The 27,705-nt window shown below is 34.4% G+C and overlaps 1 protein-coding gene across 1 annotated transcript; it reads left to right on the top strand.

The window, feature by feature from the left end:
• The first annotated feature begins 250 nt into the window (after positions 1-250).
• On the top strand, positions 251-27,705 carry LOC144442778 (thialysine N-epsilon-acetyltransferase-like). Its single transcript, XM_078132151.1, has 5 exons — positions 251-300; positions 11,857-12,104; positions 15,764-15,958; positions 19,987-20,027; positions 27,452-27,705. The coding sequence occupies exons 2-5, from the start codon at positions 11,990-11,992 to the stop codon at positions 27,620-27,622; spliced, it is 522 nt and encodes a 173-aa protein (XP_077988277.1). The 5' UTR covers positions 251-300; positions 11,857-11,989; the 3' UTR covers positions 27,623-27,705.

Genomic DNA, 27,705 nt, shown 5'->3' with positions numbered 1-27,705 from the left:
TGTGAGGAGCCTCTCTGTAATGTTACCCATGCAGTTACCCAACCCCACCTCCCCCAGCCCACCCCCACCCCCGGGAACTTGGCCCATGCCATCTTGAGAGTGTTCAGCAGAAAGCAACAGACAAAAACAAAAGACGTACTTGACATGAACCACGGCGGCGCCGTCAGATGTACCTGTTCATCAAGTCTGCGCGCGCACACAAGCAGACGAGTTCGACAAGAGGCATGTCCGCTAGTACTAGTAGTCTACAGGTGTGTTTTGTGCAACGATCATCCAATAAGTAGAGGACGATAACTCAAGGTAAGCGATTTCACTTGTGATTGCGCCAATCGTTTGTAGTCGTTCTAATTAGGCTTAAGGCTGTGTACTTTACAGGTTACATGTCCACAACGTTACGTCTACCTTACGAATATCACAAGACATCGTGCACCACACCAGAGACATTCAACATTACTCGTACAAAATTGATAGTCATCGTGTCTATGAACTACGTCGATTGCTGACAAGCTCTGTTGTGTTGGCAGACGTAATGACTACGGGACTCGTTGTAGACTTGTGCATGGGCTCAATACTCGGAGAAAGTTTGAACAATGCATTCTATCACTAGTAGTAGTAGTACACTGTTACTACATGCACGACTTTGCTAGACATGACAGATTAACGATGTATAACGGTATTTAATCATATACGTTTCACCAACAGCTTGTGCCAGCAACATTTTGCAAAACAATTTATTGAGAACAGTGGAATTATTTTCAATGTAATTACACACCGTTATAGTTTGTTTATCATGAACACAACCATGCATGTTACAAGATTTTGAAGTCAGTATTACGGAGGTGCCAGTTTTTAAGTGTACTTCAAACACAAATACACAATACATACTAACACAACTCAGAAGCAAATCTTAGTTTACATGTAGAATGATAGCGGTGATGGCTAAATGTGCACATTGAGGCTTGGCAGGGTGTTTTTTTTTAAGTTATTGGTAACCTAAAAATTATGTCATGATTGTCAATCCATTCATATATGATATAAATTTCTGGTGAGAGTTGAAACTTGTTGAAAGCATAAAATAAAATCTTAAAGTGGTCATATGGATGAGGATTGGGTATTTATTTTGGATTTTTCATTTATAAAATAATTCTATCATGGCTTTCTACTTGAAAAAACAATTTGTAATTACATATGTCAAGTCCTTGTTTGTAACTCAATAAATTGCAAAAGATTACTAAAATGTGTAAAATTGTTATTGTGCGCCATGTTTTTGAGTTGACGTTATTAACAAGACACACTGTACGACAAGAGGAAAACAACACATACATTTATAAATAACCCTAATTCAAATTCCTAGTACTACTACTACTAGTACAAAATGGGAAATGAGCTATTTGAAAGTAAGTACAAATATTGAAATAAGCAAACTTTGCTTTGTCAACAGCTTTCAAGTGTCTATAAAGTGTGGAACAATTGTCAATTTTGAGAGCTACATTTTTAATTTTCAACATCAGGTGATATTAGTGAATGTGGTGGCAGCCGCTAGCCGTAGGACATTTTAAAATTGGAAGGTTAAAAAATTTACCCTAAAATGGATTCTTTTGTTAACTAAATGAAGCGTACAAATAACCATAGGAATGCAAGTGAAGTGTAAAGACTGCTTTGTATAGTGCTGTTGTTATAGTGTCAGTGCGCAGATTTCAAGTGTTTTCAATTTCATTTAGCTGAGTTGGAGCACACAATCTTGTTTGTGTCAGAGCAGTGGAGTGTGTGTCAGTGTGTGAGTAGTTTGTGTTGAAAATAAATAGTACTGTACAGCCTATTCAGTGGCTCTGTTTGATACCATTCACTGGCTCTGTTTGATACGTACAACCACACAGAAACCATTCACTGACTCTGTTTGATACAACCACACAGAAACCATTCACTGGCTCTGTTTGATACAACCACACAGAAACCATTCAGTGGCTCTGTTTGATACAACCACACAGAAACCATTCAGTGGCTCTGTTTGATACAACCACACAGAAACCATTCAGTGGCTCTGTTTGATACAACCACACAGAAACCATTCAGTGGCTCTGTTTGATACAACCACACAGAAACCATTCAGTGGCTCTGTTTGATACAACCACACAGAAACCATTCACAGGCTATGTTTGATACAACCACACAGAAACCATTCAGTGGCTCTGTTTGATACAACCACACAGAAACCATTCAGTGGCTCTGTTTGATACAACCACACAGAAACCATTCAGTGGCTCTGTTTGATACAACCACACAGAAACCATTCACTGGCTCTGTTTGATACAACCACACAGAAACCATTCACTGGCTCTGTTTGATACAACCACACAGAAACCATTCACTGGCTCTGTTTGATACAACCACACAGAAACCATTCACAGGCTATGTTTGATACAACCACACAGAAACCATTCACTGGCTCTGTTTGATACAACCACACTGAAACCATTCAGTGGCTCTGTTTGATACAACCACACAGAAACCAATCAGAAACTGTACATGCTATACTATAAGATAACAAAAGGGCAATTTATAAAAGATATGGTTATTACGTAGCTGTCTGCTCTGTACATTAAAACAAACCTTGTACAAAATGGATGGACAATTATAGTATAAATTGACCAGTTTGTAAACAAAAATAGCATAATCATGCACATACATGTAGATGTAGTAAAAATATGCCATTTCAGATACCTGGACCGATACTACAGACTTGTGTATGCACATAAAATGTAAAAATAAATGTAGTTTTCTTAATGGATGCAATAAAGATTCTATTCTAAGTCTATTCCATACATGTACTGGTATGTATGTATGTATGTAAGACATCAATTTATGACTTGACAGTATAACTGACTACATACAACCGGTATGTATGTATGTATGTATGTATGTAAGATATCAATTTATGACTTGACAGTATAACTGACTACATACATATATCGGTATGTATGTATGTAAGATATCAATTTAGGACTTGTCAGTGTAACTGACTACATACATGTACCGATATGTATGTATGTATGTAAGATATCAATTTAGGACTTGACAGTATAACTGACTACATACAAACTCTAAAAGAACTATAAAAATAAATAAATAAAAAAGTTATATTTAATAAATTATATCCCTCGGTACATATACTTTAAATTCTTGACCATAGATGATGTTGTGTAATATGTAATATTGAGTCAAATAAACTGTACTGTACTGTACTGTACTGTACTGTACTAATTCATTTATAGAGGCGTATCTTTGGTTAAATTCGCAGTATTGTGGTGTGATTACAGCCATGTGTAAAGTTAGCAATTAATCATAATTATGAACCATACTGTTCACAGCGTAAATCAATGTGATTCATATGATACATATTTCATTTAGTGTGATATGATTTATGTGTGATCATCTCGTCTACAGCATTCATTAAAACACCACTCCAGGAAATAAAGGCTTTTTCATTAATTTTGGCATCTGGAGAATCATTGCATGGTTTTTGCATCACCTACATTAAATGCCATTTCAGAAAAAAATCAAGTCCCTTATTTGGAGAGCATTGCTGTGGGCAGCTACATTGCATCATGAAGGTCAGCAGAAATATTGAATGGGTATATTCATGACTCCTAAGTGCCTATTTTAACACCTTCAGTCAAATTCACATAAATGGGCCAGGGAAAATTATTTAGTAATACATGTTATCCTATGGGGATCATCACATTGGTGCACATCAATTTGTGTACCCCTTGCCACTAGGAATTGTGGGAGAAAGGAAGTTGGACACAGAACTGGCAAGGCCTCAATATATACTTTATTTATTTTTATTTATTTATTTATTTATTTATTTATTTATTCAGGTAAACCAACGGGCATAAAGCCTATTTACAGGCACCTTTAGAAACAAATAAGGAAAAACAAGCACTAAAAAGATAAAAACAAGGGGTAGCAATAACAGAAAGAAGTGACATGACATAAAAGGCAAACACAGAAATAAAAACAACAAAACGGGTAAAATTATTGAAAACACGCAGCCTGAAGCACACGCCCAAAGGCGGAAACAGGAGTAAATAAATCTATGTTTGGATTTGCTTTAAAAACGTGATTACAAGTGGTTAAACATCTTAAAATTGGGGAATATTTTCTCAGATTTACTCTGGAGGCACTGATGCGAAAGATATGGTTATTACGTAGCTGTCTGCTCTGTACATTAAAACAAACCTTGTACAAAATGGATGGACAATTATAGTATGAATTGACCAGTTTGTAAACAAAAATAACATAATCATGCACATACATGTAGATGTAGTAAAAATATGCCATTTCAGATACCTGGACCGATACTACAGACTTGTGTATGCACATAAAATGTAAAAATAAAATGTAGTTTTCTTAATGGATGCAATAAAGATTCTATTCTAAGTCTATTCCATACATGTACTGGTATGTATGTATGTATGTATGTAAGATATCAATTTATGACTTGACAGTATAACTGACTACATACATATATCGGTATGTATGTATGTAAGACATCAATTTATGACTTGACAGTATAACTGACTACATACAACCGGTATGTATGTATGTATGTATGTATGTAAGATATCAATTTATGACTTGACAGTATAACTGACTACATACATATACTGGTATGTATGTATGTATGTAAGACATCAATTTATGACTTGACAGTATAACTGACTACATACATATATCGGTATGTATGTATGTAAGATATCAATTTAGGACTTGTCAGTATAACTGACTACAAACAAACTATAAAAGAACTATAAAAATAAATAAATAAAAAAGTTGTATTTAATAAATTATATCCCTCGGTACATGTACTTTAAATTCTTGACCATAGATGATGTTGTGTAATATGTAATATTGAGTCAAATAAACTGTACTGTACTGTACTGTACTACAGTTTTTTTTGTATACTATACTATACTATACTATACTATACTATGCTACGCTACACTGTACTGTACTGTACTGTACTGTACTGTACTGTACTGTACTATACTGTTCTGTGCTGTGCTGTGCTGCGCTGCGCTGCACTGCGATGCGTTACGCTACACTACACTACACTACACTACTATACTATACTATACTATACTATACTACACTACACTACACTACACTGTACTGTACTGTACTATACTATACTATCCTATGCTATGCTATGCTATGCTATGCTATGCTATACCATACTATACTATACTATACTATACTATGCTATACTATACTACAAATGTATCAGATACTGTGGCCTATTTCACCAACTTTAATACATTAGATCACGGTTTATGGCATTTCAGATACCTGTGCTGATACTATACACACATAAAAGATACCAAAGCCTTGGCTAATATAGTACATACAACAGACAACATACATCTTATAAGATACTTATGCCTATTTCACTAACTAACAAATATTATGGTGTACGTACGTATAACATATTAAATACCTGGACCTACACTCCTGAAATGACATATCAATATCATGCTGTTGCTAACTGATGATACAGGCTCTATGTAATGTAATCTATATGTCTAGGTATTTGACTGCAAAGGTGTTAAAAGGCAGATCAAAGGTTTTACCTTTGTCTACTTTCTGTCACAGTTTTCATACAATGGAAATCACCAAAGCATGGCTGGACACAGTTGGACAAACAAAATTGGTACTTCTACAAGTTCTAGTCGTGATGCTAGCATGTAATATGCAAGGTCAAAGGTCATAGGTACTGTGAGTTAATTAAGTTGAAGACCGATTAACATGACAGTGATTTACAATTATTTATAGGATACCCTATCATTGTCAGGACACTCTACATGTGTAGTGAAAACCAATGTCATGGATATTATTGTTGACTTTGTGAGGGCATATTGAATGCATGTAAGGCACAAAAAAATTGTGTGGTTCCAATTACATTCAGTTTTAAAATAGGTGGGGTAGGTAGATTTTTTATTTTATTTCAGTACATATTTTTTTTCATGTGTGAGTGTCTAGTTCAGGTTTTCCATTGTTTTCCGAATGGTCTCTGGGTTATTTATTTCTTCCTATCAGATGTACAGCCATTACAGATTGGGAGAATAGTTTTATATTGTCTTTTTAAGTTGATGTCAATTTCCGCATCCACTATTTCTTGCAAGACTTCACGATTTTCATGATTTTATTATTATTTTTCTCTAAGACGCAAAAAAGAAAGTTTAGGGTCGGCTTGAAAAACTAGGTGGGGTCGGGTAACCGGAACCAAACAACTTTTTTTATTTGGCCTAAGGTGACAAACAGAACATCAACAGAATGCCTCTAGGTTCAGCTATAAACCTCATAGGGCAAAGACAATTATATTGTGCATGCATACTACATAGTGCTTCTATCAACTATATCTGTAGGGGCAATACAAATTACATGTATTCATCAACCATACGTGTGCAGTGCATGTGATGTCCCAAAATTCACACACAGTGCAGGTTGATGTGACTATATCATTACATAAAGCAGAGACAATATCAATACATATATTGTGAATCTCACTGTACATACATGAAGCTCATAGAAAGAACAGCAGCCAAAAGTCCAATACAACACGACTCCATATTTCTATAGGCTTGACACATTAGTACTGTACTATTTTTAGATTCACAATGGGTGTATTGTGTTTGCAGTGATTTCCTTAACTTTCTTATCACCAGGATGTAAGAAAATATCAGCAGGCAAGTGGCCTTAACTTTCTTATCACCAGGATGTAAGAAAATATCAGCAGGCAAGTGGCCTTAACTTTCTTATCACCAGGATGTAAGAAAATATCAGCAGGCAAGTGGCCTTAACTTTCTTATCACCAGGATGTAAGAAAATATCAGCAGGGAAGTGGCCATCAGCAGGGCCAGAGTTTGAGAAAGTGGATATCAACAGTGCCTCCCCCTCTTGTAGGAGAGGGGGGGGGGGGGGGGGGGGTCAACCCTTGGGGATTTCATTTGGCTCTTCCCATGTGTTCAGGTATCAAAGAATTGCCTCTGGAAGTTGTTAATGAAACTTGACTTGGCTAGATACCATGCACACAACATGCATGACTGTCATTCAAGTTTGTCTACACAAGCACATAGAGCAGAGACTGCCAATATATCAAGTCTGTACAGCCCAAGATTTACAAATTGTACTTAGACCATTATAAGCCTCTGGGTAGGTACATGTTCCATTCATGCAATGCTTGTACAGGTAATTCATAGGTTTAGCTAGCTATATGAACCATGAAGGTCAAAGAAAGATTTGTAAGAGATATAACGATCGCAAACAGCCAACTTATAACTAATTTCCATTCTACTATAACTGTTATGTAATATGGGTTGAATATTCAAGATCATAACTTAATTTCTTAATACTGTTAAAAGATTTTCTGAAGCGCAAATGTAATTTTCTGCATTTCATCCGGAATGTATTGAGCTTGGCAATTAGGTACTACTATTAAATTACTATGTTTTTTAACAATGTACATTGGTTTGGCTAACAAGTACATGTACATTCATGCATGTCGCAGTACTAGATTCATCGATCTTGATACCACATACCGACTGATGATACTATTAATTCACTTACATTTGGCTACATAATACACCATGCATACAGTGCTGTAATTCACATAGGTTTGGCCACAAACTACAGTCATGCAATGTCGCAGTGCTAGATTCATCGATCTAGATCCAACATATGTACCCATTGTTGGTACTGTTAATTCACTTACATTTGGCTATATAATGCGCAATGCTTACAGTGCTGTAATACATATAGGTTTGACTACAACCACATTCATGTACTGTGCTAGATTAGATTGTCTCGATATCACCATACAGTAGTGTTGGTAATTCAGGTGCAGGGTTCATTAATAGGATTTTTTGTTGCTCCACGAAAGTGTTAATCCGTTTTTGACAAGGTCGTGGAATTTATGTTGCCAGGTGTGACTGTAGCTCTAGGAGACATGAAAGGTGTCAACAATGTCATGCAGGTATAGATGTGGTGAACTTTAGCTTGCATCAGTTGATGAGTTGGACTTTACTCTATTAGGACTACTCAGATAAACTATAAATATAAATATTATTATCCATGATACATCATTTGAATGTAAATCATTTTATTGGGCCATAAAATTGTCTGGTAGGTCCTAGAATAACTTACATTACCATGCTATAATCAAACACCCTCCACCAAATAAAAAAAGTATCTGACAGAATATTATGAAGTAGTAACTTGTTTTGCCATCTACCTGCCTTTATCTACACCCTTGCTTAGTTAGTAATAGTAAAATGACATTTTTAAGATTTTGTGGTCCTGGAAAGTAACAATAAGATATTGTTTGGCTAAGGTTTCAGAACTTGCATAGATTTGCATACCTTGTACAGTAACTATAACTTTGGTACAGAATCCTTGTAAAATACCTATAAACTTTAGTAGATTTTGCCAGCCTTAACACTGCTAAATTAGGAGGTTTTATGTTCAATATATATGACTAATCTTGGCTAGGGCCCCCCTCCCCCCCCCCCCCCCACTCCGCCTATTTTGACTATGTATATGTGCTGCCCTTTGGGATGCATTTTCTAAAATTCTAGCCATTTGGTCTAAAATAGGGTCTGGGTTTTTTGAGCTGAAGAGTCTAAATCGGGGTCGACCCATCTTGCATTATTTTCGCCGATTTTTCTTGGTCTAAAATGTGGTCCATTGTCCTGTACCAAAATAATAACTGCCAATAATTGCCCCAAAATGTTGCCTCCTAAGGACAATGTATTTAGGTCTAAACTTCCACCTGTAATGGTCTAAAATAGGGTATTGGTTTTTTGTCAAAGTGGGTCTAAAATGGGGCCTGGGATTTCCAACACTGGCCATACACTCCTACCAGAGCTGGCCACTGGTACCACCCCAGGGGTTTTGCCCATCTTTAATAACTTTAATAACTATTATTGCCAGAAATTATAGGCTTACAAAATACTCTAAACTTATCTACAAATGTACAAAATATCAAAATTTACAAGTCAAATGAGCCACAAAATAGATAATGTAGAGAATTACAATACAATTTTCTGGCTAGGGCCACAAAATAATACTTTTAAGTTTTTTGTGTACAAACAAATACCCTTCTTATAGAAAGAGGATTAATGTATTGAATTTCTCGTTGATTTTCTGTGGATTTCTATGTTTCAGGTTTCAGTCATTGAACTAAGGCTTGAGAAACATATACTGTAATAACTCAACAGATGGCTATAAAGTATCTCAGTCATAACCTGTAGTTTAACAACCCAATAACTAAAATAAAGTATACACAGCCAAAACAAATTACACTTAGTATGCTTAGTGACAATTCTTTCCAGCCTAGTAGTTTCTTCTCGTTTCATATCCCTATTTTTGAGTGTTTATCTCTCACTGTTTGTTTAAAAGCCACTGTAATAGCTGAAAAGAAAGAAAGAAATCATTGCAATAAACAGACTATTTACGACTGTTGGTTTTCTTCCCCCACTTTAGTCAGTGCATTTATGGAGATTTATGCAATTGCCTTAGCGTATAATACATGCAGGTTGAATGCTTTCTCTTTAAGGGGTTTTATTCTTCAGTAATATACACCAGTCTAGTTTGTCTCAGTTACCAACTTGTAACCTACTTGAATTGCACAGTAAATGGAGCACATTATGTGATTTCTGTTACCATGACAACTATTAACTGTACCCGGCCCTACAGCATTGCGGTGATGCAGTTACATTTTGATGATTTAGAGAACTAATGGTAGTGTTGTTGACAGTAAATAGACTTGAAGTCAAATCGATAGTATAATTCAAAACCACTGCAGGCAAATTGTTTTGTAGTGATAAAATAATTTCTGTGGTACATGTACAGATTGGGTGTTATCATATGACAATCTGATTGATCAGTAACTTTATAAAACAACTACATCGTATACCTTCAGTGTGTATAGTATGGTAAAAAACAACAATCACAAATTTACTGTTAAAACAGTAACACTAACAGTACAAGAAATTCTCTGAACATTGAATAAAAGAAATTTTAATACAACTTTTCAAAAATCTAAAAATATTTATCTATTTTATTATAATTTATCCCACATTCATTTAATAAAATTAAACTTTCAACATAATGAACTGGTTTGACAGCATTGAGGAGATATAGGAATGATCCATATCTGTCCATATGTCTGTCCATCTCTGGACATACATCCATCCATCCATCCATGGACTGCCTACACGTACATCTTTCACACCTACAACTTAGTGTCAACAAAACCTTGTACAAATGTCAGACACTACTATTGGGTAGCATACATATGCAAATCACTTTGATCGTGATCATTACCAGTACTGCCTAACTGCAGCCATTTTTTTATAAATAATTTTTTGAAAAAACTATGATAATGAATGGATGATTTGTAAAGATATTGAATGCACAGAAACTCTATTCAAATGTCTACACATCAGCTTTCTTCTAAACATTTGACCTTTAAGAGTCTCTAAGAACTTTTAAGAATTATCCAGTATAAATTTATTAATATTTTAAACCCTCTATTTACTAAGGTTAGAGGGAGATATCTTTCATTCTGTCTTGTACTTACATGTAGTTAGGCCCCCAACTCACAATTTAGGATACCTATGTCACTACTGACAAGGTGTCAGTGAAAATTTGGGGATTTCCTTCCAAATTTCTTTTTGGCCGAGTAAGTAGAAATGTTCATTTGATATCACAATTTCTTGGTTTGCTGTGGTGGAAAGGTAAAGCAGTGGAAGTGTGCCATCCACAACTTTGCATAGAAACAAGAGACTTCGAAAATGTGCCTTGATAATTTAATCTGCAGAAAGGTGATTTGTAGACACTTTGTTTGTGATAATTTAATCTGCAGAAAGGTGATTTGTAGACACTTTGTTTGTGAGTAAACCTATAGAGATTTGGTGTATCAATGACATGAGTGAATTGTACAGTCACCTACATGTATTGTACAATACTTTGTCATTCTGGTTTGGTTTTTAATACATCACAGTTTGTATATACCGACTGTATTGACAGGGCTCGAAATTGGCAGTAGTCAAGGGCATATAGACTACCAAACATTGTATCTTGACTACCAACTTTGTATTCTATAAGACCAGTGGAAATCAATGGAGAATTGTAGCTGAAACAGTTCACTTGGATAAATTTGACTACCATTGCAGCCCAAAAGTTAAATTCAAGCCCTGAAATTTGATAACACATGCATGAACTGTACAGTCACCCACTGTACAAGACTATGTTAGTCTGATACCAACTGTATTGATGTGACAAGCGTGAACTGTACAGTCACCCACTGTACAAGACTATGTTAGCCTGATACCGGCTGTATTGATGGCATTGGGTGAACTGTACAGTCACCCACTGTACAAGCTAGACTATGTTAGTCTGATACCAACTGTATTGATGTGACATGCATGAACTGTACAGTCACCCATTTTACAAGACTTTGTTAGTCTGATATCGACTGTATTGATGGCATAAGTGAAATGTACTACTGTACAAGACTACAAGACTACATGAGTACATGTATGTCATTTCTATTCAAGTATGATGTCACTGACATCCTCAACTCATTTATTTTGAGATGGTTTGCACACACACACCCACTAATACCACCTCTCTTGAGGCTAGAGTGATGCTTATCTATTGCTACGGAAACTGTAACATTGTATCCTAGCACTACAGGAATTGTTGCCATTTATCATGCCTAGATTTGTAGGGGCTTTTGTGGAGTGCACTCCAGGGTATTTAAACGATTTCTCCATTATTTCTCTCCATTTGCAGGCTGACCTACCAGACAATAATCTCCTTCAGTGTACTAGACTGCCAGACGTACCGTTACATGTATTTACTGCAAAATACAGCAAGATAGGAGGCTTTACAGAGCTGAAACTGTAGTTAGACAAACTAGAGCACAATGTCGTTTCACATACGGGACGCTAAACCAAAAGACTGCGGGGATATTGTGAGACTTATCAAGGAACTAGCTATCTATGAAAAGTCTGGTGATCAAGTTCATATGACAGAAGAAAGTAAGTGAGATGTAACTATGTGTATACACAATGTTCATGGTATTGTCTAGAATTCCCACTTTCCAAATTATATTTACTAAAAATCATTCCATCTTTCTCATCATGAAGTTACCTCATCAGGGGTGAACAAATCCACTGGTCCTGGGTCCGAGACTAGCAATTTTCAATTTTCAATCAACCACACAAATTTTATCTTGTCTGGTCCGTCGGACCAGTACCTTACTGTTAATAACTATGTTAAAAAGTCGTCTGAAGATACAAATTCATAGGCAAGATTTAATGTTTCACATTAGCAGGACCTGGGACCACTAATTCTTTCAGCAGGACCACTGGATTGTTTAAGGCACTGGTCCGGGGACCACCAGTTCACAAAATGATTTGTTCACCTGCTCATTACTACATGTATTCACAGAATGTATGTACAAATGTATCTGTAAGTACTTGTTCTAATGTATCAATTCATGCACATACAAATACCGTTGATACTTGAGCCTCCTTGCACTGCACTGCAATACTGAAAACATCAGATACCTGTGTACATTGAGCACATGTAAATGTGAGCGTTCTAAGTGACGTACACAAAATAATGTGAATGTAGCCATATCTTTATGAAATTTGCTGTTTTGGATAACATAACATTGAAACCGCAGCTTTATTTTTGCTGAATTCATACACAGCTATACTTGTACGAAAATAATACTGAGTGTAAAGTTGATAGACATTTTATCTTCATGACGGTTTTACTGTAGTTTTTTATTTATATTTTACATCTCGGATGTATTAGCACGTTTGTGCTACTTTTTAAACCGAGTATAAATAAAATAATTCAAAAAAAAAAAATAGGCAGTGTCCCCTCCAAAGTCTAAGGTTACATGCACTATGTCTAATATCAGTACATCCAATATTCACTTTCTAGCCCCTTCATTATCATGTACACACTAATGGCACAGCCAATTTACACCTTCATAATACACAAGACTAAAGATCAATCAATGTGTTTTTCAGAAAAGGTTGATGAGCTGATGATTAATACTGTATACATATCACCAGTTGGGAAATTTGCTACCAAAAATCTACAGATAGAAGCTGTAATCATAAACTTGAATTCATATATAATGAATTTTGTATGGTCATTTGTGTCCTCGGCATAATGTCTTTATGGTCTGGTTGTATGCCATTACCTCGGATCATTTACTTTCACTTTGTGACATTAATGGTTCTGTTATCATATTCCCTCAGGAAATCAGTCCTGGTATTATAAATTTCTCCCTTCACCTGTCTAACCAACCCCCTCCCCTCCCCCTCCAAATAAGACAAAAAATTGAAAGTACCAATTCCACTTGTATCGTCTAAAATCAGTGTTTCCATCCTCACAATCACTGGAATTCCCATCTTCATAACTCTAGAATTCCCATCCTCACAATCACCATAGTTTTCCCATCCTCACAATCACTCTAGAATTCCCATCCTCATAACTGTAGAATTCCATCCTCATAACCGTAGAATTCTATCTTTACAATCACTATAGAATTTCCATCCTCATAACTGTAGAATTCCATCCTCATAACCGTAGAATTCTATCTTTACAATCACTATAGAATTTCCATCCTCACACAATCACTATAGAACTCCAACTCAGTGTTAACATTCCTAAATTCAGATATGAACATCAAGTTAACTAATTAAACTGTTTCAATATCAATAAATTTGTCACTACATAGAATAATATATCTTTAATATGACTGCATTCCAGCAGTATGGTCAAGTATATAAAAATTGTGTAATAAACATTTGTATAAACGAATTCATCAGATTAAATAGTTCAATTGGTAGTTTATCATACAATGTACCTGTCAGCTTAAGTCCCATGGTAACCGTTAAGTGGCTAAAATGTAGACAAATTATGACATTTCTAGTTCAGTAACAATAAATCATTTTGTGATGTAGTTGTGAAATATAACAAAAATGACTATTACTTTTTTATTCATCTAAGTTTGATATGCATTACCCTTAGTTCTAGAGTAATTTACAAACCAGATTTAAACTGAATGCCCCCCATAAGGGCAAAACCATAGTTTTTGGGTCTATAAATAATACTATTGTGATGATATTTCTATTGTCTGCACTCTATATAAACAGCACACCCAGAGAGTAGAAAACAGTTGTCTGATGATCGCACAATGCGTGAAACTCCGAGTTACAACCAAGAAAGAGTTCCAGTACTACCAAAACTATATATATATAATATATATATATATAGTCTAACACCAAACCAAATCATTGTAGCTGTATTTTCACATATACGTAACATGTCCAACATTCACACTGAAACCAGTTCACAGTCATGTGGTATTGAGTAAAGTATTTATAGTTTGTCAGAATTATTTAGTTGGATAATGTGAAAACCTGGGGATTACTCTCAATAACTTTCTGAATCTGTGAGTAGCAATATATTACAAAAAATAATTTTTGAATTATCTAGTGTTTATCTACAATGAATCTGAACTGTACCAGTTCAAACTAATGTTAGTCTCATTAATAAAACCAGTATATTTAAGTTAAGGTTTGTCAACATTACAACAACACAGATGGAAAATGTGTTAAAACGTGTGTCTACAGATTTCCATGCTTTGTACTACAAGTTTGATTGGGAACAATGGTAAAATACCTTGGGAACTCGGGTAAATTTTACCTACTTACTTACCATGCCTATCAAAAGCACCTTATGCAGAGACTGTTCATTGAATAAGCTTTGCTTGCAGGGAAATACTGTTGTGGGAATGAGTACTTTTTTTTCACAAGCATAATATTGTCACCATTATGTTTAAGAGATTCTAGAAGTTTAGGACATACAACTATTTCCCAGTAAGAATTTCTGATACCGAAAAGAAACTCCTGTTTCATAATAGAACATAAATTATAAATAACTAATTCCAGAGTGAAAAAGGAACATTATGTTATGTTACAACCCAAATTATGCAAATGAAGCACCAGCTAAGTATAGTGAACAAAAGAAACAACCCTAATTATGCAAATAAAGCACCAGCTAAGTATAGTGAACAAAAGAAAGAACCCTAATTATGCAAATGTAGCACCAGCTAAGTATAGTGAACAAAAGAAACAATCCAAATTATGCAAATGAAGCACCAGCTAAGTATAGTGAACAAAAGGAACAACCCTAATTATGCAAATGAAGCACCAGCTAAGTATAGTGAACAAAAGAACAACCCTAATTATGCAAATAAAGCACCAGCTAAGTATAGTGAACAAAAGAAACAACCCCAATTATGCAAATAAAGCACCAGCTAAGTATAGTGAACAAAAGAAACAACCCCAATTATGCAAATAAAGCACCAGCTAAGTATAGTGAACAAAAGGAACAACCCCAATTATGCAAATGAATCACCAGCTAAGTATAGTGAACAAAAGAAACCACCAATTATGCAAATGAATCACCAGCTGAGGAATTCACTAACTGTTGTCTGCACAACCAAGAAAAGAACCAAATTCACATCTCTTTTTTTCATTCACGACAAATGCAAAACCACATTTTGACAAGAGTTGAAAACACAATGTAGTGGATTTATAATAGTCAGCTACTCTTAAATTCTCTCTTTTAAGTATATTTATATCTGATGTGTATCATGCTTATCTTGCAGTTCTGAAGGAGGATGGCTTTGGAGATCATAAATTTTACCACTGTCTTGTGGCAGATTCAGAGATACCAGTTGAGACAGACAACAGTGAAGATAGTCTGAAGGTTGTAGCGTATGCAATCTTTTTCTATGCTTACAGTACCTGGGATGGAAGAATGATTTATTTAGAAGATATTTATGTCACCCCAGAACACAGAAGTAAGTCTGGAGAATTTTTATTGAGTTGTTAAGCTGTATTTAAAGGAAAGAAAACAAAAACAAAAAACAGCTGATATGCAACAAACGGATATCACTGGCATACATTATAAATGACTTGAAATATTATTTTCATAGAATCATGAGTAACTTTACAAGGAAACATTATCACCTGCACTAGTTGACATATTTCAAATTTGGAACATGGCGCATTTTAAATGAAAAAAATAATCTTTGTGGTAACCATATGTCTTTTAATAAATTGTTATTTTAGATATTTGAACTACAGACATTCAAATTCAAATTTTTTCCATCATTTTTGTGCGTATGTATTTAATTTACATTATATATTATATTATATTATATATTATAATATTGTATTGCATTATATTGTATTATATTACATATTTATTTCAAATTGTAATTTATTGCATTACATATTCAGTAAAAAGTTTAGAACAAGAAAATTATATCAATACGTAGATCTTAAGGTTTAAATAAACTGGAGAAAAAAGCATCACATTTCATATGTAATTTTATATTTTAGAACATCCAATTGTCAATGTTCAGATAAATTTCACATAAGTACAGTATTTTACCCTGGAAAACAAACTTCCATAGAATGGTGTGCGTGTGTGTACTTCACTCTAAGTAACTTGATAAATCGTAGGTATAATTATTTATGAAGGTAGTGCAACGCTTCAACTGTGGCAGGCATGAGGTCATTCACTTGTGAGTCAGTTTCTATGCAACCAGTTACAGGTTTAATACCATGCTGTTTTTATATGTCAATTTAAATGCTGAAGGCATTGTGATTTGTATAAGTTCATTGTTATCATTTTCATCATCAAATATTAAATTAATTTGTTCCTGCTGAAGGCACATCTTAACATTACAAATTGATAATCCTGTGATGAAGACATCTATTTTAACTTCCCTTCACATGGGGAGTTTTTTAGTGTCATTATCATTATCATTATCATTAATATTACAAGAAGTAATTAATTTGATAATATAAATTGATAATCCTGTGATGAAGACATCTATATTTAACTTCCCTTCACATGGGGAGTTTTTTAGTGTCATTATCATTATCATTGATATTAAAAAACCTAATTAATTTGATAATATAAATTGATAAGCCTTTGTGACGAAGATGTTTATATATCTTTTCCATTAGTTTAATTTATCATTACCAATTTCAAGGTGCTATTAATTTATTCCTGTGACATGAAGATTGGACATTCTATATTAATAATCCTTTGTGATGAAATATTCACTACATATACTGGTATCTTCCTGTTAAATGAGTGTTTTATTTAAGAGTGTCACATAGCTCATTTTAAACCACAACACGAAAGTACAGTTTACCCACCTTTACCCATGACCTACCTAATCACCATCTCTGTCCAAGGGTAGTACGAGACACAGTACCTATTGACCGGCTAGTGTACAAACCCAGGGGAGAGATCACTGGGGGTAAATTAAGTCAAAGGTGGAACTTTGTCTCATACTCAACACATTTACACATCCTCTGCTCAAGATTTACCCCAGTGGAAAGACATGGTCAAATACGACATTTTGTGTAGTGAACCTAGCTGGTAAAATTCAAAATGTAGGCAGTAATAATCCTATGTGATGAAGATATTCCCTACATATACATATCTTCCTGTTAAACTTAAGAGTGTCACGTAGCTAATTTTAAATATAGCTGGTAAAATTCAAAATGTAGGCAGTAATAATCCTATGTGATGAAGATATTCCCTACATATACATATCTTCCTGTTAAACTTAAGAGTGTCACGTAGCTAATTTTAAATATAGCTGGTAAAATTCAAAATGTAGGCAGTAATAATCCTATGTGATGAAGATATTCCCTACATATACATATCTTCCTGTTAAACTTAAGAGTGTCATGTAACTAATTTTAAATATAGCTGGTAAAATTCAAATGAGGGAGACCTATGAATCTGCACAATAATGAATAATATTATGGTTGAAACAAAAAAAATTTTAAACACAAATTCCAGAAAAAGTAGCTGGCAAGAAATTGCGAAGTACCAGTTGTTTTTGCTGACTGCCGGCCATTATCTACATCCCTATGTAAGATTAAATAACTGAATTTGAAATGGTCGATTACATGATGGTGTTGTCACAAATGTTGTGGACTTATGATGTGTTGTCATAGTAGCCAAATGGTTTTGTAAAAATCACTAGATGGAGAGAGTGGAGTAGTCAGTACTTTGTAATGGACAGGACCTGTGAAACTAATTATCTCTGAGATTATTATCTGTTGACTCTGAGGCAATCATCTTTTTAATGAGGCTGACATATAGTTAGTCCTTGGAGAGATTGGTTTAGTCTATGGTTTTGTAATATACCATCAAACAGCATGTTAGTGGTTTGATACTAATTAATTCTGTGTTTCTCATGACTCGACCAACCTTTCATTTCTTCACTGAATCTGGCAAAATAATGACAAAAAATTGCCATCCTCTACAACGGGATTAGAAGAAATCATAACGTCAGTGATTGTATGATGACAACCCTATGAATATGTATCTGAGTAAAACATTTTGCTGAATTTTGGGAACTTTTAATAAAACAGATGGTTCAAGGTTCACTTCTGACTTTAATTGTCATTTCTAAGTCATTCTGACTTTAATTGTCATTTCTAAGTCATTCAGAATATTAACAGTAGACTTATGAACTGAAAGTATCATGTACACAAACACACTTACTTTTTTTGTACTTTTTTTTTCTAACTGATCATTTTTAACATGGTACAGTAAGAAACATAGAATTAAGTACGGCCCCCACCAGAATTAAAATCTTAAGACTTAAGTCACGCTTTAGCTATTTTATCCACCAGGGGAAATCATAATGAAATCTTCTTCACATAAATCAAACTAAATCACATTTAGGAAAATAAATCATTTCATGAAAATGACAACTACTAATACACTCATTATAGTACAAATAAAGTACCTGATCATGACCCGGGTGCTTCTCGGTGTGTAAGACGAACTAATATCAGTCCAACTGCAGTATTAAACAACCAACAGATTTTGTACATGGATACAGAACTTGAGGGAATTTGTTAGTATGAAACTAAACAAGCATGGGTTTCTGAAAATTCTTTTCTTTATTGAAACTTCACCAATGTTCCGGTCTCACTTAAGAGGCTTCTTCAGGTATAGGCTATGAAAACAGACAATTCTATAAAAATAGAACACTGTTACAATTACACAACGTGCACAGGTCTGAACATGCTGAAGTTCATAGGGCTACTATTGAATACAGACACAACGTGCACAGGTCTAAACATGTGAAGTTCATAGGGCTACTATTGAATACGGAGCAAGCAAACATGACAATGAATATTTTTAAGGGCTCCAGGGGAAGTGAAATATTAGTGGAAAAGACTATTTCTTTGTTCTCTTTATGATTAAAAGTCGTGGAGTTATTTAATGAGGAGAGAATTACTGACCAGGAGGGATTTATGGGACAAACCAGGGGATAATTTAATAATAGATAAAAAGTAGCATACAGGGAAATCACTGATAGTAATGACAACATAATTACAAGACTTTTTAATAGAACATCATGTAGGAGATGATTTGTTATATATTGTGGAGTACCAACAGATTTTCTGAGTCTCAGTTTTTGTGTTTCTGGTTTTCAGTTCTACCAACAAAAGCAGTCATTGACAAAATAAAAGCCTAGATTCTTTATTTTCTTTCTTCGATGTATTTTTAAATTTGTATATTTTTAAATATTTTGTACCTTCTTTCATAATATGTAGGGGTTGACTAGTTAAATAAAATTATATAAATTATTAATCTTGTACTATAAATGATTAGAAATCATGGGGTGGGGTAACAGAAATTTTATAAAATGAAGTTTGAGTGTATATTTTTACCATCCTACCAAGAGATTAGTTATTGTGTCATCCCAAACTCAATACATATACATATACATGTGTTACTATGGCAATGATATAATTTTATTTTGTGTTTTATTTAAAACAGGCCTTGGTATAGGAACGGCATTAATCAAGAGAATAGCACAGGTAAGTCGGTTTGTTGAGATGGCATAAAATTGACTGCTTTGAGTAAAATTGCTGGGTTTACAATGTACTGTATGTCTGATTTCAAGGAAATGTCCTGTCAGACTTATTTCTGTCTTTAGTACACTTGTATTGATTACTGCTATCAACTTAAAGGAAAAGTCCACTCAGACTTATTTCTGTCTTTAGTACACTTGTATTGATTACTGCTATCAACTTAAAGGAAAAGTCCAGTCAGACTTATTTCTGTCTTTAGTACACTTGTATTGATTACTGCTATCAACTTAAAAGGAAAAGTCCAGTCAGACTTATTTCTACCTTCAGTACACTTGTATTGATTACTGCTATCAACTTAAAGGAAAAGTCCAATCAGACTTATTTCTGTCTTTAATACACTTGTATTGATTACTGCTATCAACTTAAAGGAAAAGTCCAGTCAGACCTGTTTCTGTCTTTAGTACACTTGTATTGATTACTGCTATCAACTTAATGTGTGTTCAGCCATTTTTGGTTTTCCTGCAAAGGTTTATGGGAAAACCTGTGATGACATCACAACTACCCCAATCTCTTTGTCTTGACACTCTTTGTATTTGTTAATACAAAGGAAACGTGTGAGATTTCGTGAGATATTGTGTGATTTTGTGAGATTTTTTGAGATTTTGTAAGATATTGTGAGATTTTGTACTTTGTATTGATATTAGATTTCAGGTAAGTTGTAATAGTGTACAGCAGGTATCAGACTAATTAAATTAGAGTCTACACAAATTTGAACAGATTAAATCAGATCTATCAACATTAATTTCCTGCCAGATATTTAAATTATGTGATAATTAGATAGGTGTAAAGTAGATACTGTAATTTAATCAAATTAGGATCAAATTTGATAGTGGAATTAATAATGTACAAATTAGGTGATGGTATAGTTGAGTTTTTATGAAAGACATCAATTTATTAAACATCTAAATGTAACCGTAGCTCCTTCTCTAACCATTTTAACTCTGACTATGTAGTTAGGGGGTCTAATCTTACCATCCCTAACCTAAATTGTGTAAGGGTTCATTTTGAACCCAATCTGTACCCCTAACCACATTCAGTTGTAACTGTCAATAGCGTCCATAACGTCCTGGCTCCCTAACTCTACAGTAATAGCTAACCGTAACTCCCTAACTCTACAGTAATACATGTAGCTAACCACAGCACTAATCCTAACTCCCTAACTCTACAGTAATAGCTAACTGTAACTCCCTAACTCCCTAACTCTACAGTAGTACATGTAGCTAACCACATCGCTAATCCTAACTCCCTAAACTCTACAGTAATAGCTAACCTTAGCTCTAACTGTAACTCCCTAACTCTACAGTAATAGCTAACTGTAACTCCCTAACTCTACAGTAATAGCTAACCTTAGCGCCAACCCTAACTCTCTAGCTTGAATACAAATTTGCACTCTCCGATATAATACTGCGATGAGTCCAGCCTTCTAGGCTCATTCTAAATTGTATCTGTCTCAAATATTCACTCACCTGCAGTGAATGAAATACATGCAGACTATGTTTACGTGATGGAACCTCTAAGTTCAGAGAATGAACAGGTGATAGTGATATTCACCTACAGTGGGTGAAATTATAGCAAATACATGTACATGTAGACTGTGTCTCTGTGATAACCTCTAAGTTCAGAGAATGAACAGGTGATAGTGATATTCACCTGCAGTGAATGAAATACATGTAGACTGTGTTTATGTGATGGAACCTCTAAGTTCAGAGAATGAACATGATAGCGATAATAATGTTATACTTCTATTAATAAGAATGAAAAATATGTGTCTAAGGAGCATTCTGAATCAAAAATTCAATATTTCGTTGTCTGATTCTGATTCATATTATCACATGGTTAACTTTGCCTAGGTCATTAGTATGCATATATCATCACAGACTGAGTTGCTTAGGCTACACACTTTTAACATTTAGTATGAGATGCTGAGTAGGCAGTGAGCAATAAAAAACACAGGTTGACGTGGCAACTAGCACAGTTGAATTTTGATTCATTTTGTAACCTTGAGGAGCATTTTATGATTCAAGTACTGCTAGACGTATGTGTGATATTGTAAAGAATTCTATAAACATACTACCTAAAGGTGCACCATAAAATACAGTATAGCCAACTTTTAAAAAATATTTGTGTATCATTATGCATGTCAAATTTTATTCCGATTGTGAGCTTTTATCTGCTGTTGGAATATATTAATACACTCACCAATTGAGGTTTTTTTCACTTAATGGAATGCAGATTGGGGATACAATCTTTTCCACATTATCTCAGTCAAGAAATTAAATTTCCAAATGATTTTTGAAGACCGTTTACATTGATCAATAGATTCTCTCTCAACCTTAGAATTGACACTCAATCATGTGTACATACATTGAACAATAGATTCTCTCTCAACCTTAGAATTGACACTCAATCATGTGTACATACATTGATCAATAGACTCTCTCTCAGCCTTAGAATTGACACTCAATCATGTGTACTTACATTGAACAATAGATTCTCTCTCAACCTTGGAATTGACTCTCAATCATGTATACATACATTGAACAATAGATTCTCTCTCAGCCTTAGAATTGACACTCAATCATGTGTACTTACATTGAACAATAGATTCTCTCTCAACCTTGGAATTGACTCTCAATCATGTATACATACATTGAACAATAGATTCTCTCTCAGCCTTAGAATTGACACTCAATCATGTGTATGTACATTGAACAATAGATTCTCTCTCAACCTTAGAATTGACTCTCAATCATGTATACATACATTGATCAATAGATTCTCTCTCAACCGTAGAATTGACACTCAATCATGTATACATACATTGATCAATAGATTCTCTCTCAACCTTAGAATTGACACTCAGTCATGTGTATATACATTGATCAATAGATTCTCTCTCAACCTTAGAATTGACACTCAGTCATGTGTATATACATTGATCAATAGACTCTCTCTCAACCTTAGAATTGACACTCAGTCATGTATATATACATTGAACAATAAATTCTCTCTCAACCTTAGAATTGACACTCAGTCATGTATACATACATTGATCAATAGATTCTCTCTCAGCCTTAGAATTGACACTCAGTCATGTATACATACATTGATCAATAGATTCTCTCTCAACCTTAGAATTGACACTCAGTCATATATACATACATTGATCAATAGATTCTCTCTCAACCTTAGAATTGACACTCAGTCATATATACATACATTGATCAATAGATTCTCTCTCAACCTTAGAATTGACACTCAGTCATGTATACATACATTGATCATTAGACTCTCTCTCAACAATAGAATTGACACTCAGTCATGTATACATACATTGATCAATAGACTCTCTCTCAGCCTTAGAAATTACTCACAACAGGACAAACTTGTGTGGATGTGAGACTCAAGTGATATGATCACAGACACACATTAGTACTGTAAACTGGCCAATAAAGAAAGGAAAGTCTTCATGAAATGATCAGTGTCATGGATACTTTGTACATTAATTGTTACATTGTATCATACATCATTTTCAGACATTTAGGAAAAGAAACATAAATTATTTTTTTCTTGGCCTTTATGCTTTAGGAAGAGAAACATAAATTATTTTTTTCTTGGCCTTTAGGCTTTAGGAAGAGAAACATAAATTATTTTTTTCTTGGCCTTTAGGAAGAGAAACATAAATTATTTTTTTATTAGCCTATAGTGTATATTAGATTGTAGAAAGCATGTAGTGTAAATTACTCTCCTATTAAGCATATACAGTTTTACATGTGGATATACTGTGGTATACTCTTAGCCATGTCTCCTAATTAATTACAGTGTTACATGATATGCTGTTGTATTAGCTGTGTCATTAACCATGAATTATTTATTAAAAATAACCATCTAGGCATAAGTAGGTCTTCTGGAAAATAGCCTCCTAGACAAGAAATCTCTACAATTTTATTAGTGTGATCTCCATAGTCTGCAACATGTAAATTCCTGCATTTATGAAAATGTCATAGTGGAACTATAATTACGATGATGAGACTAAATTTTATGTGATTTGTGTATGCTATAGAAAACATAATTACCAAAGTGCATAGTTTGTAAGAAAACAATTATTTTTAGTAGCTCAGGAACAAAATAAAAGAGAGACTATCTGACACCCTTATACCATATGGCCTTTCTACTGATATGCATATGTTTGACCCTGACACTCAAATGGGTCAAAATTTAACCCCAAATTCAATATTATCCATTAATTTGTTGTATACCTTTTAGTAGTTTTTAATTAATCACTAAGTAATAACAAATTGGGAGTAGATGGAGGATATTGAGAATCACAGAATTAAAGTGTTAGGGTGGGGATGGAGGATGGGAATGTGTCTTCTGCAAACACTTGTAATGTTTTGTATAATGATCTATATCTATACACATATGCTGCAAATATTGAAACTACTGTCATTATTTTCAAAGCAAATGTTGAAATTTCATTTTCAGTATATGTGTATGCATCTATCCATCTACATGTATGTCTATCAATTCACTGATCTCCTTTAACCCCACCCCCCACCCCACCAACCCCCCAAAAATGCAAATAAATAAATAAATAAAAGAGATATATCTTAAAGTCACAGTAGCTGTATATTTTTTGTTAATTTTCATCCATTTGTTTACCTGTTGAAAAAATACACTAAATTTTGACAGGACACAGTTCAGTGTTGAGTAACTGAATGATCTAGTGTGTATTTAGTTATTGATGGTATTGCATACATACACTGACTTGATGTCCATATACAAATAAACAGCCCTGCAGTCTAATTGATTATTTGTTAACTTTTGTTGGATACTAGTAATAAGGTTTGACCATATAAGGCAATCATACATTGGATACTAGTTATAAGGTTTGACCATATAAGGCAATCATACATTGGATACTAGTTATAAGGTTTGACCATATAAGGCAATCATACATTGGATACTAGTTATAAGGTTTGACCATATAAGGTAATCACACAGTGGATACTAGTAATAAGGTATGACCATATAAGGCAATCATACATTGGATACTAGTTATAAGGTTTGACCATATAAGGCAATCATACATTGGATGCTAGTTATAAGGTTTGACCATATAAGGCAATCATACATTGGATACTAGTTATAAGGTTTGACCATATAAGGCAATCATACAGTGGATACTAGTTATAAGGTTTGACCATGTAAGGCAATCATACATTGGATACTGGTTATAAGGTTTGACCATATAAGGCAATCATACATTGGATACTAGTTATAAGGTTTGACCATATAAGGCAATCATACATTGGATACTAGTTATAAGGTTTGACCATATAAGGTAATCACACAGTGGATACTAGTAATAAGGTATGACCATATAAGGCAATCACAGTGGATACTAGCTACATGTATGAGGTTTGACCATATAAGGCAATCATACAGTGGATACTAGTTATAAGGTTTGACCATATAAGGCAATCATGCATTGAATACTAGCTACATGTATGAGGTATGACCATATAAGGCAATCATACATGCTTCAACAAGTATAACTATTGCAACATTGAATTTGCAAAGCTCCACTAGCAACAACTGGAAATTTGTTGAAGATCTTTTGTTAGGTGCAATAACTAACTCATAATATTTTACACCGTGAACAGTATTGCATCACCTGTGGGTAAATATATTGTTTTGTATACAGCCATATACACTATAAATCAGATCAAATTGATTTCTGCATCCACACCCAAAAATCAGTGTCCTCAACAGCTATTACAATTTCAACCTGTTTCTGTGATATAGACCACTCGCTAACATGTACAATGTTTAATTATTGATATTTTAACAAATTTCAATGAATATATTGTGTTTTCTGCTAGAATAATTATACTCCGGTTACAAATACAGGTTTAATATGTGACAGATTCAAAACAGAGCTGTCGCTGAGGATTTAGACTTGGCCTACACTACCAACAGATAATATTAACCACAAATTAAGAATACAACTGTCTTTTTATATGTAAAAATATATCATTGGTTATTTGATGAAAGAATGTCCCAGTTCATTCTGCCAACATTCCAAATTACACCAAACTTTTTCATAACATGAACACAGAAAGCATACTATTGCCATAAATATTTATGATAATTTCACATCAGTTACATGTCTAACTGTCTCACCAGCTGTATCAGTAGTATTTTCAGCCGTCAACAATCTTAGCATTGAGAAAACACACCCACCTAATTCATTGTTACTGTAATGTTCGGTAGCCGTGGTGATATAACATAGTTACACAGCTATTTCAGACTTGTTCATACCTGTAGTCATAGTAACCCAAAATAATGGTAAAGCTATTTTGGTTTATGTCATGACCTGTGTCTAGCTCTGTATTTGATTATAAATCACAACACTGTATGTTTCAGGTTGTTAGTATAGTGAGTATATTCATGTCTTTAATCTGCCTGCCAACAATATCGGTGATTGATAAATGGAAATAGCCACTACATGTACGTGCATATCAGTCTGTTTGTGTTAATTTTACTTCTCTGACTTACTGATAGATAGATAGATAGATAGCTAGATAGATAAATAGGTAGGTAGGTAGGTAGGTAGGTAGGTAGGTAGGTAGGTAGGTAGGTAGGTAGGTAGGTAGGTAGGTAGGTAGGTAGGTAGGTAGGTAGGTAGGTAGGTAGGTAGGTAGGTAGGTAGGTAGGTAGGTAGGTAGGTAGGTAGGTAGGTAGGTAGGTAGGTAGGTAGGTAGGTAGGTAGGTAGGTAGGTAGGTAGGTAGGTAGGTAGGTAGGTAGGTAGGTAGGTAGGTAGGTATAGATAGATAGATAGATAGATAGACAGACAGACAGACAGACAGACAGACAGACAGACAGACAGACAGACAGACATTCAGTCAGATAGACAGACAGACAGACAGACAGACAGACAGACAGACAGACAGACAGACAGATAGACATATATAGACAGACATATAGACATATTGCACATTGAATATTCATTGGTTGCCTTACATACCTTGTGTTGCCAAGTACATTTCCATAATTTCCATACATTACTTGATTCACCATTTGTTCCGTACTCATGAATATGCAGTGTTCAACCATTCCATATTTATGAGACAAACTGCGACCACTAGTAAGTGCTGCCACTAAACAATGGACCACCAATTACTTTCACTTCGTATTTCTCGGCAATCTCACACATAATAATTTAGTGATGTAAAATCCTAAACTGACTCTACAACCCAAAGTTTACAACAATGACTTTATTTCCTGGAGTACCGTTCCAATTTGTTTTGTTTTGATAGTATTACATATATAACTTTTGCGTGGTTTTTTTTTTCTATTTTTATAGATTGGCCTTGAGAAAGGATGCAAGAGAATTCATTTGCAGGTGTTGGATTGGAATACATCAGCCATTGAGTATTATAAGAATAAAGGCTGTGTTGACATCAGTGAGAGAGATGGCTGGCGTGTATTTCAAATTGACCATGCTTGTATGCAGAGATTTGTGGAAGAGAATTAATGTATGATATCTGTCAATGCTTTATCAGACTGACACTTACTGCATCCTTGTTGTTGTACTCATTGCAGACTGACACTTACTGC

The sequence above is a fragment of the Glandiceps talaboti genome, chromosome 11 (assembly GCF_964340395.1).
Source record: "Glandiceps talaboti chromosome 11, keGlaTala1.1, whole genome shotgun sequence".
Taxonomy (NCBI): Eukaryota; Metazoa; Hemichordata; class Enteropneusta; family Spengelidae; genus Glandiceps; species Glandiceps talaboti.
This window is presented reverse-complemented; position numbering and strand designations above follow the sequence as displayed.

What these genes read in the sequence shown, in the direction of transcription:
- LOC144442778 (XM_078132151.1), top strand. Translation starts at nt 11,990, where the DNA reads ATGTCGTTTCACATACGGGACGCTAAACCAAAAGACTGCGGGGATATT. An exon ending in AGTTCATATGACAGAAGAAA is followed by an intron (nt 12,105 to 15,763) that starts GTAAGTGAGATG and finishes CTTATCTTGCAG; the next exon opens with TTCTGAAGGAGGATGGCTTT. An exon ending in TGTCACCCCAGAACACAGAA is followed by an intron (nt 15,959 to 19,986) that starts GTAAGTCTGGAG and finishes TATTTAAAACAG; the next exon opens with GCCTTGGTATAGGAACGGCA.